Consider the following 15,209-nt stretch of genomic DNA (forward strand, 5'->3'; position numbering starts at 1 on the left):
GTTCATTTTTCAATTGTTGCTTGTATTTTATTTCATTGTAATGGTTACTTTTTACTTTAGGCCATTCATTTTAATTTTATTGATTCTTTCAGGAATTTCAAATCATTTTATATCAAATTAGACAATGGGAGTATGAACTATTGAAATTCACCACGAAACATTGTCAACCATCTTCAAAAAAACGTTTAAAAGATTCGTCCTGAATTGATGAATACCTGTAAACTTGAAAATGATATAGATACATGTGATATTATAATGAGTTTTATAGCAAAAATTTCATTACTCACGCGATTTTAGGTCTTCATCAACGATAATTAAATATGAGATTTTTCTCCATTCCACATAATCTTGAATAAATTGAAGATTTTTATGAAAACCATCGTCACAAGTAGACTGAGATTGGAAAATGAACCCAAATAAAAGTAATAATCCCACAAAGATTGCAGGGAATTTGTCCGACATCTTCGGAAGGGTCTTTTGATTGATTTCGTCGACGGAAGACATTTTAATATATAGGACTTTTATGTTACTAGGTAGACACGCCAGGTTTTAATTAAAGGATGATTATGGAACATTAATCAAAATCTTTCCAGAAACTTGACTACTGAATACACTAATAATTTGATTATTTCGAATGGTATTAATGAGGTGTTTATTCACCCTTCGAAGCTTGATACCAAACAGTTGTTGGACTACTTACAGTAGGGATGAACTATGCCTTCTTACAGGCCGTCTTACAGGTTATTGTAAGTAGTAGTAGCTTCGAAATGTTTTTTTTTCTTCAAGTTTGTACCTGAAAGAAAACTTGCATGATCTATATATATATCTTCTTGAAGAGTTTTTATCGTAGTAGACAAGGCAGAGTTATCTCTTCCGATGACATGAAGTCGTAATGTTACGAAAGGAATGAGTGCTTCGCCGAATACTGTTGTCCAAAACGGTGTTGATGACGTAATAAGACAACTTTATTTTGCCGAAACTTCGAAGTACATCACTGAAGTTGATATTATTTCATGTAAATGACATTTAATATCAATACTCTTTATATTACATTGCGTAGAGTCCCTTTGAATGATATACAATTTGAATTGGAAAAAATGATCCTTTTTCGAAAAATTCAATCTCTCCTTAAAGTATTCCTTTTTTAATTCGACATGAAAATCCTACGGCTAGGATTAACTCAATTAACCATATGGATGTCTCGTAACAAGAGCAGAGTTATGTCTTCCGATAATATTGTATCTGAACCCCACATATTGACAATATATGCACAAAACTGAGAAAATCGTGCTACTCTTTGAAGTGTATGGCAACTCATTGTAGGGAAGAGATGCTGCTGGTCTTGTATCATGCTAATTTCCACTCCCACCTGAAATATGGCATTTTAAACCGGGGAAATTGCTCCTCTGTAAATAGAGTGTTTACTCTACAGAAATGTGCCATACGAATATTGGCAAAACTAGGCTCTAGATATTGGTGGAGACATTTTTTTTTAAATTCAACATTTCAACAGTGACATCAATATGGCTGGAAGTTAACATAACTATAACACTGGAGGAAAACAGTTGCTACTACCAGTACGCCATCGTACTGCCCTCTTTCACAAAAATTATGAAGTGAATGGGTGCAAATTTTTTAATATTTTACCCGAGACTGTGTTTAAGTGTAAAAACATATATGTGTTTTAAAAAATGACAAAACAATTCATATTACTAAAAATTATTACACTTTTGAACAATTCCTCAACTAGAACTTGAAGTTTTTCCTTTTTTTAATATGTGTGACTATTTATAAATCATTTATTAATTACTTATTGTATATATACAGCTATACATATATAATATATTATATAATGCACCCATTGACGTCTTTAACAATAATTTTGTCCTAGTGTACATTTAACCCATTTGTTTCATTGTGTACAACCTTATTGATTGAAATAAACAGGTATTATTATTATTATTATTATTTTTCACCGTAGTGTTCGCTGGTCAGGCCCTATCCCCCGAAGCCCCGATACATTCGGGAGGGCACGCCAGCATTATCAACCAATGACCACTCCCCACACCGTGGCGTAAGTGATCATTGGGTCCGAGAATCATGTGTCCTGAGCAAGCGCAGTGAGCCAAGAATGACAGCCTTCTGCATCTGTGTGACTAAGATTTCTGCCTTAGTGCGGCAAGCCAGTATGATTTTAAGATTCGAGAGTAGAGAGGGCATCATTCCACCAAGGACTCCAACCATCTTGACAGAGTGGTCTGGATAGAGTCTGTGGAGTTCAAAGAGAAAATATCAATATTTTATCCGATTTTCCTCCTCTTTTCGGACGATATTCGTCTCGCCAGGAGCTGAAAACTCCATGACAAATATCGTCTTGTTCTGGTGGTCGAGAAGGACTACATCAGTTTATTTACTATTATTACGAACGTCAGGCGCTTTGATAAGCCAAGGTCTCCAATGTTATTGAAGAAGACTCCATGCATTGGCTTGTCCTTGTGTTTCTGAGGCTTTTATCTGAGTTTTTGCTGAACGGGTTGCAACTCGGTGACAGAGTTGTGGTCACCTCTTTCAGAGACGAAAACTATACCGAGTTCATCAGCTGCTCGGGCAGCTGCCCTAAAGAGGCGGGGGAAATACAACCGTGGAACGGACGATTACGGATGCAAACTCATATAGAGATGCATCATTTTTCGGGTCGAGTTGATACAGCTCCTCCCGAGTCCACTTCACTACTCCAAACGAGTAGAGTAAGATTGGAACGGTAAACATATTTGTTGCAGCAACTTTGTTCATCCCCGACAGTTCCGATGACTAGATCTCTCGAAGTTTGTGCTGATACTTGCCACGGAGAGAGTTTTTCACTGCTGTTACCTCTTGTGAGTGGCGTTGTTCCACCCCGAGGTGAGTATACGTCTTTGCGGCATCCAGATGGTATAGGATGCTTCCATCTGCGAGCTGCACATACTTTCCGTAGTCCCCGCATCGTCCTCTTTGGACCATTGCATATTTGTCTATTCCGAATATTACACCGATAGCATGCGTGTACTCTTCCACCACCCTCAAGGACTGATGGAGATCCTTCTCTCCAGAGGCATAAATTTTAAGATCATTCATATAAAACAGATGGATGACCTTGTGCCTCCGGTTTCCGGGGATGCCACAGTTATACCCTCGAGTATTTCTGACGGCAACGGATAATGGCAATAGTGGGTTGAAGAAGAGAAGGGGACTGAGGGAATCAATCTGAAATACACCCCTTCTGAAAGTGACCCACCCTGTTTGCAGGGTGAGCAGGTTTTTTTTTACATCCAGCCACTCCTCTCTTCGACCCTCTCTGCTCATATATCCGTTCGAACACTCGGTCAACTACGGTGAGTAATCATGTGTATAAGATGATTGTAAACAACTTATAACACGAATTCAAGCATGTTATCGGTCTGTAATTCTTAGGAATCGACAATTCTTCGCTTTTGGGGATAAGAACGCCGGTAGCCAAGCGGTTCGGCGTGGGTGCTTTGTTCACTCACTCTAATTGACTGCCGTATTGGTCGGTGGTTCAAACGATCGATCTTCACTTGCTATTGTCCAACCCGTGTTAGGTATCACACGTTAAAAGGTAAGACCTCGTTAATCCTTAGCTCGCACAAGTTTCGACTTTTGAGGGTTGTCGTTCGAAGGGGTGCGACAGCTGGTTAACGGAAAAACAGATTTTTTTTTTGCCAGAACGGTCCGCCCCTCTCCCCTATTATTATTATTATTATTAATATTATTGTATTGATTCTGGCTTTACGGAAAATCATGTGATCTTTTTTCAATTGATTCTTGAATTTGAAAGCAGTTTCATATTTTTTCATTTCTTCAGAAATTATATTATACAATATATATTGTAATTCAATTTTGATAAATCGATTTCAAGAAAATGAGTCGAAATCAACTCGAAATTTCAATACAGGGTGTTCCATTTGAAAAACCTGAGGTTTGGCCCATTCCAAAATCATTTTATATACGTCATAGTTTTTAAGGGTGAGCTGCTGATATGAATGTATATATTCTAAGTTGTTCAAATAACGAAACATATCTGTAAAATACATATATCTAATCAATAAATCATACATCTCTCTACAATAATGTACACCATCAGAATATAAATAACTAAAAACAATCACAACTTTTCGTTTTCCAGTTCATTTTCCCGTATAGGCACCTCGTGCCCCCATCTGTAGTGGGAACCATCTCCGTGATTTTTCACTACCTTTTCGATCAGCGATTGGGAAGGGGTCTTCATGTCGTACGCCCAGCCTATTTTTTCGAAAAAGTTAAGCCAAAACGTGGTCACGTTCAATAGTTTACCCAGTTCAGCAGTTCTGTAGTCCCACGGGAAGGTGTGATGGTAGTTATGGTATCCCTCACCCATGGCGAAAAGGGACACAGCCAGGTTTTCAGCTGGAAAAATTCTCCTGGAAAAGTAAAAGTATAGAAGATATGAAAATGCAAAAATAACTTTTCAGCAAATACGAGATTAGAGAAGGACAATGCTACTGGATATATTTCTCGCCATTGTTCTTAATCGGAGCCCGAACACAAAATATTTGGCATCTAATAGCAAATAGCGCTGTTTCGACTTCCCATAGGTCTCATCAGAGGTGTTAAGCTCAACTGTACTTAACTGTCTTTGAAATACAAGCCTGAGTAAGTAAAAAGGATGACATCTGCCTCCACGAAGACGCCATCAATGGGGTTGGCAGATAACTCCATCCATGAATATCAAAGGTAAACGAAGCTTTTCAAGGTGGTATGTTGAAAACAAAGCTACGATATTTATTCCAATGATATGATCTAATATTTGAGTATTTATATGAAAAGCGTTTTTAATATCAGGTTAGAAACAGAAAACAGTTGTCAAGTGGAAATTTCGAAGGAGAGATAAATTCGACCTAGACCGCTGGATCATTAAGTCACTATATTTTTAGTTTTCTTGAAGGAGCGATTTATGAAGATGCTATAAATTTGCAATATTTCAAGTTTCGTTGTATTTATATGAGAATAATTGAAGAGGAAAGTTATTTGAGTACCTGTATATGGGCGGGTTGGCTGTCTTTGTTCATCTTTCACTGTGTATGCTGTTTTTGGTGAGTGCATCAGCTTGGGATATGGAGGTTGAGCAAACCGGCCATCGGATGCCTGCTTCCACGTAGCCCCGCTGGATACGGGAATGACAGAATCACTTGTGGTTCTGTTATTCCCTAACTACATGGCATTCCAACGATGGCTTAATCCTAAGGTGTGTGTATCCGTGCCGAGAGGATGAATGACACTGAGCCTATCAGCTGTCTCTACGGAACCTTCGAGATACCGGGCGCCCTCTCGTCGTAGCATCGCCTTGTCACGGTAATGCGGGGCTCTGCCGTGATTGACCTTCTTTCCCTGGCTACTGGTGGGACTTTTATGGACAGGGTAAACTTAAACATTCTTTTTGATGCTGAGTCTACGTAGGAGATTGATGTGTAGCTTACGACTCCAAGTGACCCCCCTGTGAATTTAGATCAGGAGCGAGAGCTCCGCAACTCTCCAACTCCTGATCCAATAAATGAACCTAAAAAAAAGGTTTCGCGGTGCAGCCAGGAAACGACTGAGTCGTCTCCTCAAGAGCGGGGTACCTTCAGAAACCGTCTGGCATCAAATTCTTGAGTGGCGTAAGCAGAATCTGTCTCAGGTGAAGGAACAAACCCCCCATGAGCAGGTTAGCGAACGTTTGCGCTCAAGTGATGATTCACCAGAACCAGAGGCAAAAAAGCCCTGCACGGGTGAATCTAAGGCATCTTTAGGTGTAGCTGATGTGCAAAAACCCTCATATGGGAAGGTTGTCGCGGGTATCAAGGTGGGAATTTTGCACCTTGACTATCCGACTACTTTATTGACAATGAAACAGCAGAGCCTGCCCCGCTGGGGACCGAATTAGGTTTTTAGAGTTCGGCAGAGCCGTACTCTTACCATCTGACCTGAAAGACCACTCACCATACAAACTAATCGGCTTCGTTAAGAAGCTGGGTTTATTTGGTTTATAGGTGTGAGTCACAATAAACCCTTGCAGGTTGCGGTGGAGGGTCGAATAGACCCACTCACTTTGGATCTAACCTAACCTAACTTAACCTGCATATGACACAATTCTGGGACATTATCCAAGACATTATCAAGGCATTTTTGGCCATCAATGGATTTTTGTTCTTCTCTTGATTTTTGTTCACTGATGGGTTTTATTGCTCTTCATCACTTGCCGACGTCACATAAACAATGATTCATGTCACAGTTCAATTACTTTCAGATTTTATTACCGTTTGGTGGAATTTTTTGATGAAACTTTTTTGAATATTTGAATCCATATTTGAAAAAAAATGTTATTCTTCTCCTTGTTTGTCCGAAAAGACATTCCATAAATTATTAAATCCAGATCTGATCACTTCAAACCCTAGGTAGACCGAAGTCACGGCTATCTGGAGGTATGCCTTGTGTGTGGTCCTGAAGTTACTTGTTCGGACCCTCGAGTTATCCGATTAGGATTCCCAACTCAGACTCTATGGTAACCCTAAATAGTCATTGATTGTATCATTGGTTTTACTGAAAGTATCAGAAATAGAACTAGAATGTTCTGCCTAAATTTTGGTGGGCATGGTGGTCCACATAGATATTTCTAATGCCTATGGACTGTCTTAGCGATGGGGGTGATGCTGTGTGTGTAGAATATGGGGGATTCACCTTGGGTGCTGGGGTATTTGTAAGAGTGGCGTTGGCTGCGTGGGTTGTGATGATAGGTTTGAGGTGAAAATGTGGTCGTGAGAGCATAAGTTTCTGGTTATTTATCATGAGAGCAGAGGTCACGATTCGAGTAATTATATTTGTGAAAGTGAAGTTAACTGTGGTGATGTGAGAGCGGAAGTTGCTTTGGTAAGCATAATTGTTTGGAGTTGCGGTGAACGAAGGTGCGGGCTGTAATCGGATCTCCACACGCAACATATTGGATAAAAGGGTAATGGTATCATAATTCAGTGACAAAGAAAAAACACAGATGACATTATGCCAAAAGGGGGGCATTGGTATTGATAGTTGACGTGTGCAAGAGTGTATGTGTATGTGTGTGTGTGAGGAAGTAGACGATAAAATCAGTGTGGAGTGGATGAAAATAAACATGGAGGCATGCGAAAAGGACATTTGGCCGTATCTTCATTAATAATAATCGTATAGTCTCGGGCAAGATGTCAGATGGAACGAAATCGAAGAGAAACATATATGGCAGCATGCCAAAATGATAGTATCGGTATTAATAGTGGACGTGTCTGAGACGAACTGCAGTATGTGTCTATTTGTATGATTAAGGACGTGATAATGTTGACAGAAGATAGAAAAAATCAAAGATGGCGGCATGCCAGAAATGCACTAAGCCGCATCTTCGTCAATGATTGTCGGATCTTCACGGGCATCACATTGAGTGACAGGGAAAATAAATCTGCAGAATTCAATGACAAAGAAAACAAAAATGGTGATATGTTAAAAAGGTACTGAGTCGGATCGTAACGTGTAGAACATTAGAGAAGGATAAAACCAAGACGGTGACGTGGGGGCATGGCAACATCGGGGTAGTGGAAAAATTAACATGGTGTTTTGTTAAGAAGACGTTTGCTGAATTTATTGAAAAAATAGAGATACCAATATGCTGAGAGCAATAATGATGTGAATAGTGAGACGAACGAAAATATGTATGTGTATGAGTGGGGTGATGACGTCAGCGTTCAAGGTAGAGAAAACAAACATGGAGGTATGTCAAAAACTCTTCGTTATTATTAGTCGAATTGTCATGTGCAGCGGATCAAATGAAAGGGAAGGGGATACTGAAATCATTGACAAACGAAAAACAAAGATGTCAGCATGCTCACAAAATAGTATTGATAAGAATAGATGTAGAGTGTAACAGTTAGAAAAATGACGATACGGGAGAGTATATATGACAGAGTAGGCTAAGATATTAGTGAAGAGGTAGACAAAAAATAAATATGGTGGCATGCTATGAAGGCACTGAGTCATATCTTGGCTAGCAATAGACGAATTGTGATGTCATACACAGTAATACACACACGCCTTTTTAGCATGTTCGCCATGTTCGTTTTTTTCTACTTTTCACCTTCACCTCACTTAAACACACATATATATTCCTTGGTTTCACTCTCACACACATCAACTACGGCATGCAGCCGTATTTTTTCCTCAATAAATTCAGGATCTCATTCTCTCTCATTTGATGTTCTGCAAATGATGTTACGATTATTATTAACGATGATGCTTTTTTGACACCACCAACATGAAAAAATCATGCCCTCACGCCACTATCTTTCCTTTTTTTATACCTACTCATGATAACCTTCTCTAATGTTCTACATGTCCAGATCCGACTTAGTTCCTTTTTTGCATCTCACCATCTTTGTCAATAAATTCTGCAGATTTACTTCTTCATTTATTTGATGTGCTGCATGTGACGAAGAAGAAGATACGGTTCAGAGCCCTTTTGGCATGCCATCATGTCTGATTTTTCTCAATCCCCCACTAATCTAATGACTCATTAACACACAAACACATATTGTCATTCGTTTCACGTCAACTATAATATCAATTCTGCCTTTTTGGCATATACCATCTTTGTTTTTTCTCTGTCAATATATTCTGCTTCCCTTCCCCTTTCATTCGACATGTTGCACGAGGCGATACGACTATTATTAACGAAGATATGGTTTAGTGACATGCCGCTATGTAAGAGATTCTCCAAGAAACCCATGGCAATGCCAAGCAAGTTTGAGGCTCAAATTTTGACTAGTTGGTTTGAAGTGGAAGCTACATAAACCCGCTTTTGGAAGCTTCGTTCATCAATAATATTCTTGGGTTGAGTCTTCTGTCGATCCCATAGACAGCGTCTTCTAGAAGAAAATATCATCACCTTTTTTGCATCGTTATGTTCCATCCAAGTTCTAATTTACATTTTTCAGGCCTTTATTCAGTTTGATATTTTACCACTCGAAAACCAATTAGAACTGACCATTTGTGGAAATAACATGATTTTTTTTTGGAGTACTCGTACTACTCGTAAGTGAAAATCCCAGGAAATAAGCAGAGCAACAAGTTTATGTATAGGGAATAGTTGATTATGGTTGTCTATGACTAAACATGTTGATGTTAACTAAGAGATTAAAGTTCAGTTCTTTTGCTTTTCGAGGTAAAAATAATATAAATTTCAGAGTAAATGACAAGACTGAAGTGGAAACTATTGCATTGCCTACAGAATCGATCCAACAGTGAATTTGTGATGCACTGTTTGAAACCTTTGGTTTAGTAATCAATATTACTGGAGTTTATCCCAACACCAAACCATTATCTCGACACGTGTTTCGATAACGGAATCTTCAAGAGGAAGATTAAACTTTCTTCCTATTGAAGATGATCACTTAGTGATCAAAACACGTGTCAAAGTGTTGAAAATAACGATTTTGTGTTGGGATAAAACTCTGGCGACAGTAAAAATATTATTACAACCTATTATCACTTGCCTTGAATAATATTTGTCGAATTCATTAACAATAATAGATTCGTTCCTTGCCAATTTATTTTCGAAGTGTATATTACATAAGAAACTTTAAATTCGAATTAAAGGTTCAGTTCATCGAAGCCGATATTTTTTACGATAAAACGCTTAAAAATGTATACAGGCTCAACAAGAATTGAACCCAAGTCAAGAATTTGATACAGAACTCTGTATATTTTCTGATCATTTGATTGGATTTAAAATTTTCTTTTCAATGATATAATAAATGAAGCCATTTCCTTTCAAAATGGCGGCATGAGATACACTTTCTCCAAAATTCAATATTGCGGCACCATGACGCCATCAAAAGGAATATTGATAAACAACTCGATGTAGGAAGAAACTAATGACGAAGTTTGTTAGTTGTTGGATAAAAACCTATATTCACGAATCTTGGTGTTCAACCAACATAATACTCCCATCAATCAACGATTGATGAGAGAAGGTGCTTTTCAAGATCATTTTGGAGTTAATGTTTGGTAAGTCTTAGTTGGACTTAACACCATTGGACCAATCTGTTTCCACACGTTATTGAATGATCTATTTGGAGATCCTTCAAAACAAAATTGAATATTCTTTGGAAAATTTGCCGCTTGTATATTATGATAGAATGATCTCTCAATAAGATGGCCCTCCTGCTAATTTTCTTGATGAGTGTTTGGGGAGAATTGATTGGAAAGCAACCGACCAATCCGATGGCCAGCTGAGTCAACTGACTTGATGCCCCTGGACTTTTCCATATAGGGTATCTGAAGAAAAAGGTGTATATGAGGCCAGCAACTTCAGAAGTATTAGAGAACAGAATTAGAGATGCTTTTACCATAATTTGAAAATAGCATTAAGCAAACTTAATGTCTACAACAAGGAACATTTGACTGAACGAGTTTACCCTTCCAATTTCGTACTTCATCTTGACTCATCATGAAATAGTTATTTCCAAAAATACGAAAATATCAATAGTGTGTTTTTTTGAGTAGTTAATAACTCGTATTGGGATGAATCAGCTATGAATCTTTCACTCTTTTACTGTCAGGCCGATTGAATGGCCTAAAAATATAGAGGGTTCTATTTAAACATTTTTTCGATTAATCCTGTAAGGATTTTGAAGTATTCAATTCGAATTTCAATTTCATTACTGCATAATCAATTGAATGCGCCCCATATACTCACTTGTCATAAGGTTTGTTCCCCCATAGATGGGCTACGCTATTAACTGCCCATGTGGAATTCAGAGAAACAATATATCTAACAAAGCAAACGGCCAGTATGCTTGTGGTCCAAGTTTCTCCGAAAAGCAGTGGTGGTATGACAGAGGGGATGACGAAGCAGAGCATCAACTTCAGCCAGAAGAAGTACCTAGGAGTAACATTAACCATAATTATATTTTATCAATACAAACACAGCTTATGAACAGCAGAACTGCAAGCACTTTTCTACACGCGTTTTACTAACCAACTCGGTGTCATCAGAAAATTAAATATACTGCATAGGGATTTTGGTTTCTTTTGTATGCGTAGTTTTTGCTCTTCAAAAAGAAAAAATTAGTAAGTCATGAATTATAGATAGTATTGTTGATGTACCAACCCAAATGTAGACCGTCGAATGATATTTCAGCACAACAACTAAAATATATAGCACAACACTAATTTGTGTATGAAACAAAACCGATTCCAGGTAGCAGATTCGAAATGGAAACCAAAGAAAACTCAAAGTATTTTCCTAGGACATGGTTGAGGTATGTGAATGATATTTTCGCGATATTCGATAACAAAAATTCGAATATTGAGGACTTTGTTTCCTTTTTGAATAACAGATTTCCATCAATAAAACCCACGTATGAGTTTGAAAATGAAGAAAAATTCCATTTCATGACGTTTTGGTGAGGAGCCAATATGGAGGACTATAATGTATTTAGAGAGGAAACAAGCACGTACAGGTATATTCCTGACAGTTCACATCACTGTGGACAGCACAAACGTGCTGGGCTTTGCATCGTCTTTTGACTTTTCCTCGAGGGGTATTGTGGATGATATAATAAGGAAGAAAAAGTTTAGGTTGAGAATGAACAAAATCTCGACTTTTAAAAACGACAAAAACCAAGATAAATATATCTCACTTCCATACCACCAATACACGAAGAACTTAGGAAAGATTTTCAAGGAACTAGGTATGAAGGTGGTTTTTAAAACAAGTCATACACTACAGAGCCTTTTGAGAAATCCAAAAGACAAAGTCGAAAACTAGGAAAAGTGTCTGGAATTTACGAAATTAAATGTAATGAATGCGGTGCAAAATATCTATTAAAATTAAAATATCACCTAAAATATGGAAGACCTGAAAAATCAGCAGTCGCCCATCATATTCTGCAACAAAACCATTCCATAGACTTCAGTTCATAGGCATCTAGATGCCTAGAACTAAAGTACCTAGGTACCTCTTCTAGGTACCTAGAAGAGGTATCTATGGTATAAATAAGGATAACTTTGTAAGTATGTTTAATTTGATCTTTCTCTTGAAGATGATCACTTGGTGATCGGAACACGTGTCGAGGTGTTGAAACGGTTGGTGTTGGGAAAAAACTCCAGTAATGGAAAATTGGACGTTTCGGATGTGCTCAACTCAGAAAAGCCATGGCGAATATTTTAATGATGTTAGATTCCACTTTTTTTATAATGGAATCAATATATCTTTCAAATAAATAAAAAATTTCAATGATATCTCTCACACTTTGTTTCATCTGAATTTGAAGATAGGAAGCGTTCGTGTAACAAAATATTAACCCAGCTCTCATACTGAAGTAATTCACGAAAGAAATGCCTGTAAAACACTTTTTGAGAGAAAAGTATTTTACAAACAGTAAACATCGCAATAACTTCGTGAAACACATGATCATCATGTTTAAATGCCAAACCGGTTGAGGGCCACCTACTGAGAAAATTCGGAAACCGTAGCTGAATATTCAAGAAGCATTTCATTCACGGTTACACTTCACTAGATATCCGAGCTGACTTCACCCTTGTAGCAGAGCATATACGAGTATGGCTACATTACTTCCAATCCGCAACTGTCCAAGCCAAGCATTCTCGTGAAAAATTCAATTTGGCAATCCGGTGTTCGCGGGAAAGAGGGGTCCAGTAGCACTAGTTCAAGAAGATAGCTCTGCAGCACGGAGTCGCCTCCTAACCGTCCACTCACCCATGTTTACATTTCTGACTTCTTGCATATGACTTCTAAGGAAAACTGCCGTAACTGTTCGGTTTCTCAAAACACTAGATGCGAGAAAGCGGTCATCCGTATATCAGTTTTGTGGTACCGCCGCCATATTTGTTGCATACTAGAGAGTTCTACACCAACGTTTCTTGCAGTTTGGCGCGGATCGCAACTATTTTCCAAAGCCGCCACAATTCTTGCCGCAGCAACATAATTTATATTTATTTCGATTCACCAACATTGACAACAGTACACAAAGGGTAATCGACAGATGAAACTATAGAAAAAAGTATAATAATAATGGTTTTTTAGGAATTAAGGCTAGGGTTCGTTTTTTGTCAAACGCTTATCGCAGAAACAACAACAAGTATGTTTCTAATAAATTAATTGATGTACCCGTTACTACGTGGTAGGAAATCATAATGAAGAAAAGAGAATTGAAACTTTCTATGTTTTTTACCACTTTTGTTTGTAACTTACGTTACTGCAGTTTCGTCCTATAAAGACATTTTCAAACTTATACATTAAACTAAAAATGATTGATTACATTAGCCCTTATATAGCACCCCTGTAGGTGATAATAGAGTTTCTTGGCATAAACATTGCGGGTGCAACCTGTTAAATGATCAAATCGATTTAGTTCACTCACCGGTTTTTAAATTAGCATAACCGCCTTGTAACTAGTTAACAAAATTCAGTTACTCAATCAAGCCAAGTGTCTCTATTATTACCTACAAGGATATAGCATCCCTGTAGGTAAGGGCTAATGTAATAAACCAGTGTTAGTTTAATGTATACGTTTTGAAATGTTCTTAAAGGACAAAACTGCAGTAACGTTAGTTACAAATAAAAGTTATAAAGAAAATAGAAAGTTTCAATTTTCCTTTCTTTAAGTATGCTCTTGAAGCAATTCATCATTATGACATGGTACATGTACATGAAATCCAAAATAATTCGAATAAAAACATAAGTTTCCAAGATAACTTCAACTCATGAACAGACCGGCAGTGTGTTTGAAACATTGATGAATACATTTCTAGCTACACTTCACGTATGATCGATAGTTTTTTATTTATTTTGAAGAAAAGGTAATTTTTTGCAAAATTTTGCACTTTCAACAGGTGAAATTTCTAGGGCACAATACAAGTAAATAAATTGTGAATTGTGAAGTGGTAGTGATTATTTTCAAATGGGGTGGTAATTCGGGGTGATTTTTACAATTTTTTGTACAGCCAGAAAGCTATTACTTTGTTTGAATTGGGTATACACAATTCAAACCACTATTTATTTTGTTTTTTACAAACTATATTTTTACTGAAAATGATTTCAACTAATGAACGTGACATTTGTAATGCACTGCTTGGAACCTTTGGTATAATAATATTATTGGAGTTTTATCCCAACACCAAACCGTTATTTTAATACTTCTACACGTGTTTCGATCACCAAGTGATCATCTTCAAGAGGAAGATTGAACTGAGTAACGTGAGTTAATTGGTGGAAAAATTTGACACACTCACCCACAAAATTTTCACTTTCAGAATAAACTTCATAGAATGAAAGTTGACTAGAAGAAATCATTTAATAAAACGTTTTCCACCCCATGAAAAGGGTGCCGTCCATCCCAAGGGTAAAAGTAACCTCCGGTACAGAGTCAACTTTGAAGTAGAACCAAAATCCAAATTTTTATAAATGATTTCATGGCAAAATTGGTGTGTGACACCGCTTGAATGAATTAGGTCGCGCGATAGATTCAATTTTGCTACTACTAAACAGTAACACTACTACTAAATTGAAAGGGTATATTTTTAGGAGAGATAAGTTATAGGGAAAGAAAGGTTTTGGCTTTCTACTTCTCCATTATTATTCAAAAAATGTGGGAATCTTCCTAAGTAAGGAAGAAAGCAATTTATTTCAAAATGAACTAATTTCAAAGATGTATAGATCATGTAAAGAAGTAACTTTCAGACACAAACTAGAATAAAAAGCCATCTCGTTATGAAATTGATTCAGAAATCATACACAGGATTGCTACACAATATCGTATAAGAAAGAGGTATCACTTTAATTACATGGAACACTGTCATCCTTAATGACGGACATCGATGTTTCGGAATAAGACACTTGTCTTATTGCCTCTTCAGCACCAACCTGGATAACAATACAAAATAAGACACTCAATCCATTCATAAAATTACCACCGTATGTCACGAATGAATCAAGTCAACGCATATCATCGAAAACAGTACGTGATGACATTCATTCGCTTGTTTGATTCAATCCAAGTCATAGGAAGATTCCCACATTTTTTTGTATAAAGATGGAGGAATAAAAAGTCAAAACCTGTCTTTCCCAAAAATACTACCTACTGCTAATA

General features: G+C 37.4%; 1 protein-coding gene across 3 annotated transcripts in view; it reads right to left on the reverse strand.

Annotated features, from left to right (window-relative positions):
* Positions 1–4,079: 4,079 nt before the first annotated feature.
* LOC111516751 (acyl-CoA Delta(11) desaturase-like) overlaps positions 4,080–15,209 on the reverse strand; it is a 48,661-nt gene continuing 37,531 nt past the window's right edge. For all 3 annotated transcript variants that reach the window (XM_074177975.1, XM_074177974.1, XM_074177973.1), the window contains exons 5-6: positions 10,793–10,978; positions 4,080–4,457 (exon numbers count right to left, since the gene is read on the reverse strand). In XM_074177975.1, the coding sequence (XP_074034076.1) occupies positions 4,163–4,457; positions 10,793–10,978 (481 nt within the window). In that variant the 3' untranslated portion in view covers positions 4,080–4,162. The remainder of the gene's footprint in view (positions 4,458–10,792; positions 10,979–15,209) is intronic.

This window comes from Leptinotarsa decemlineata, unplaced genomic scaffold (genome assembly GCF_025532065.1).
Source record: "Leptinotarsa decemlineata unplaced genomic scaffold, Ldec_3_MD MMD2_tig00003335_RagTag_RagTag, whole genome shotgun sequence".
Taxonomy (NCBI): domain Eukaryota; kingdom Metazoa; phylum Arthropoda; class Insecta; order Coleoptera; family Chrysomelidae; genus Leptinotarsa; species Leptinotarsa decemlineata.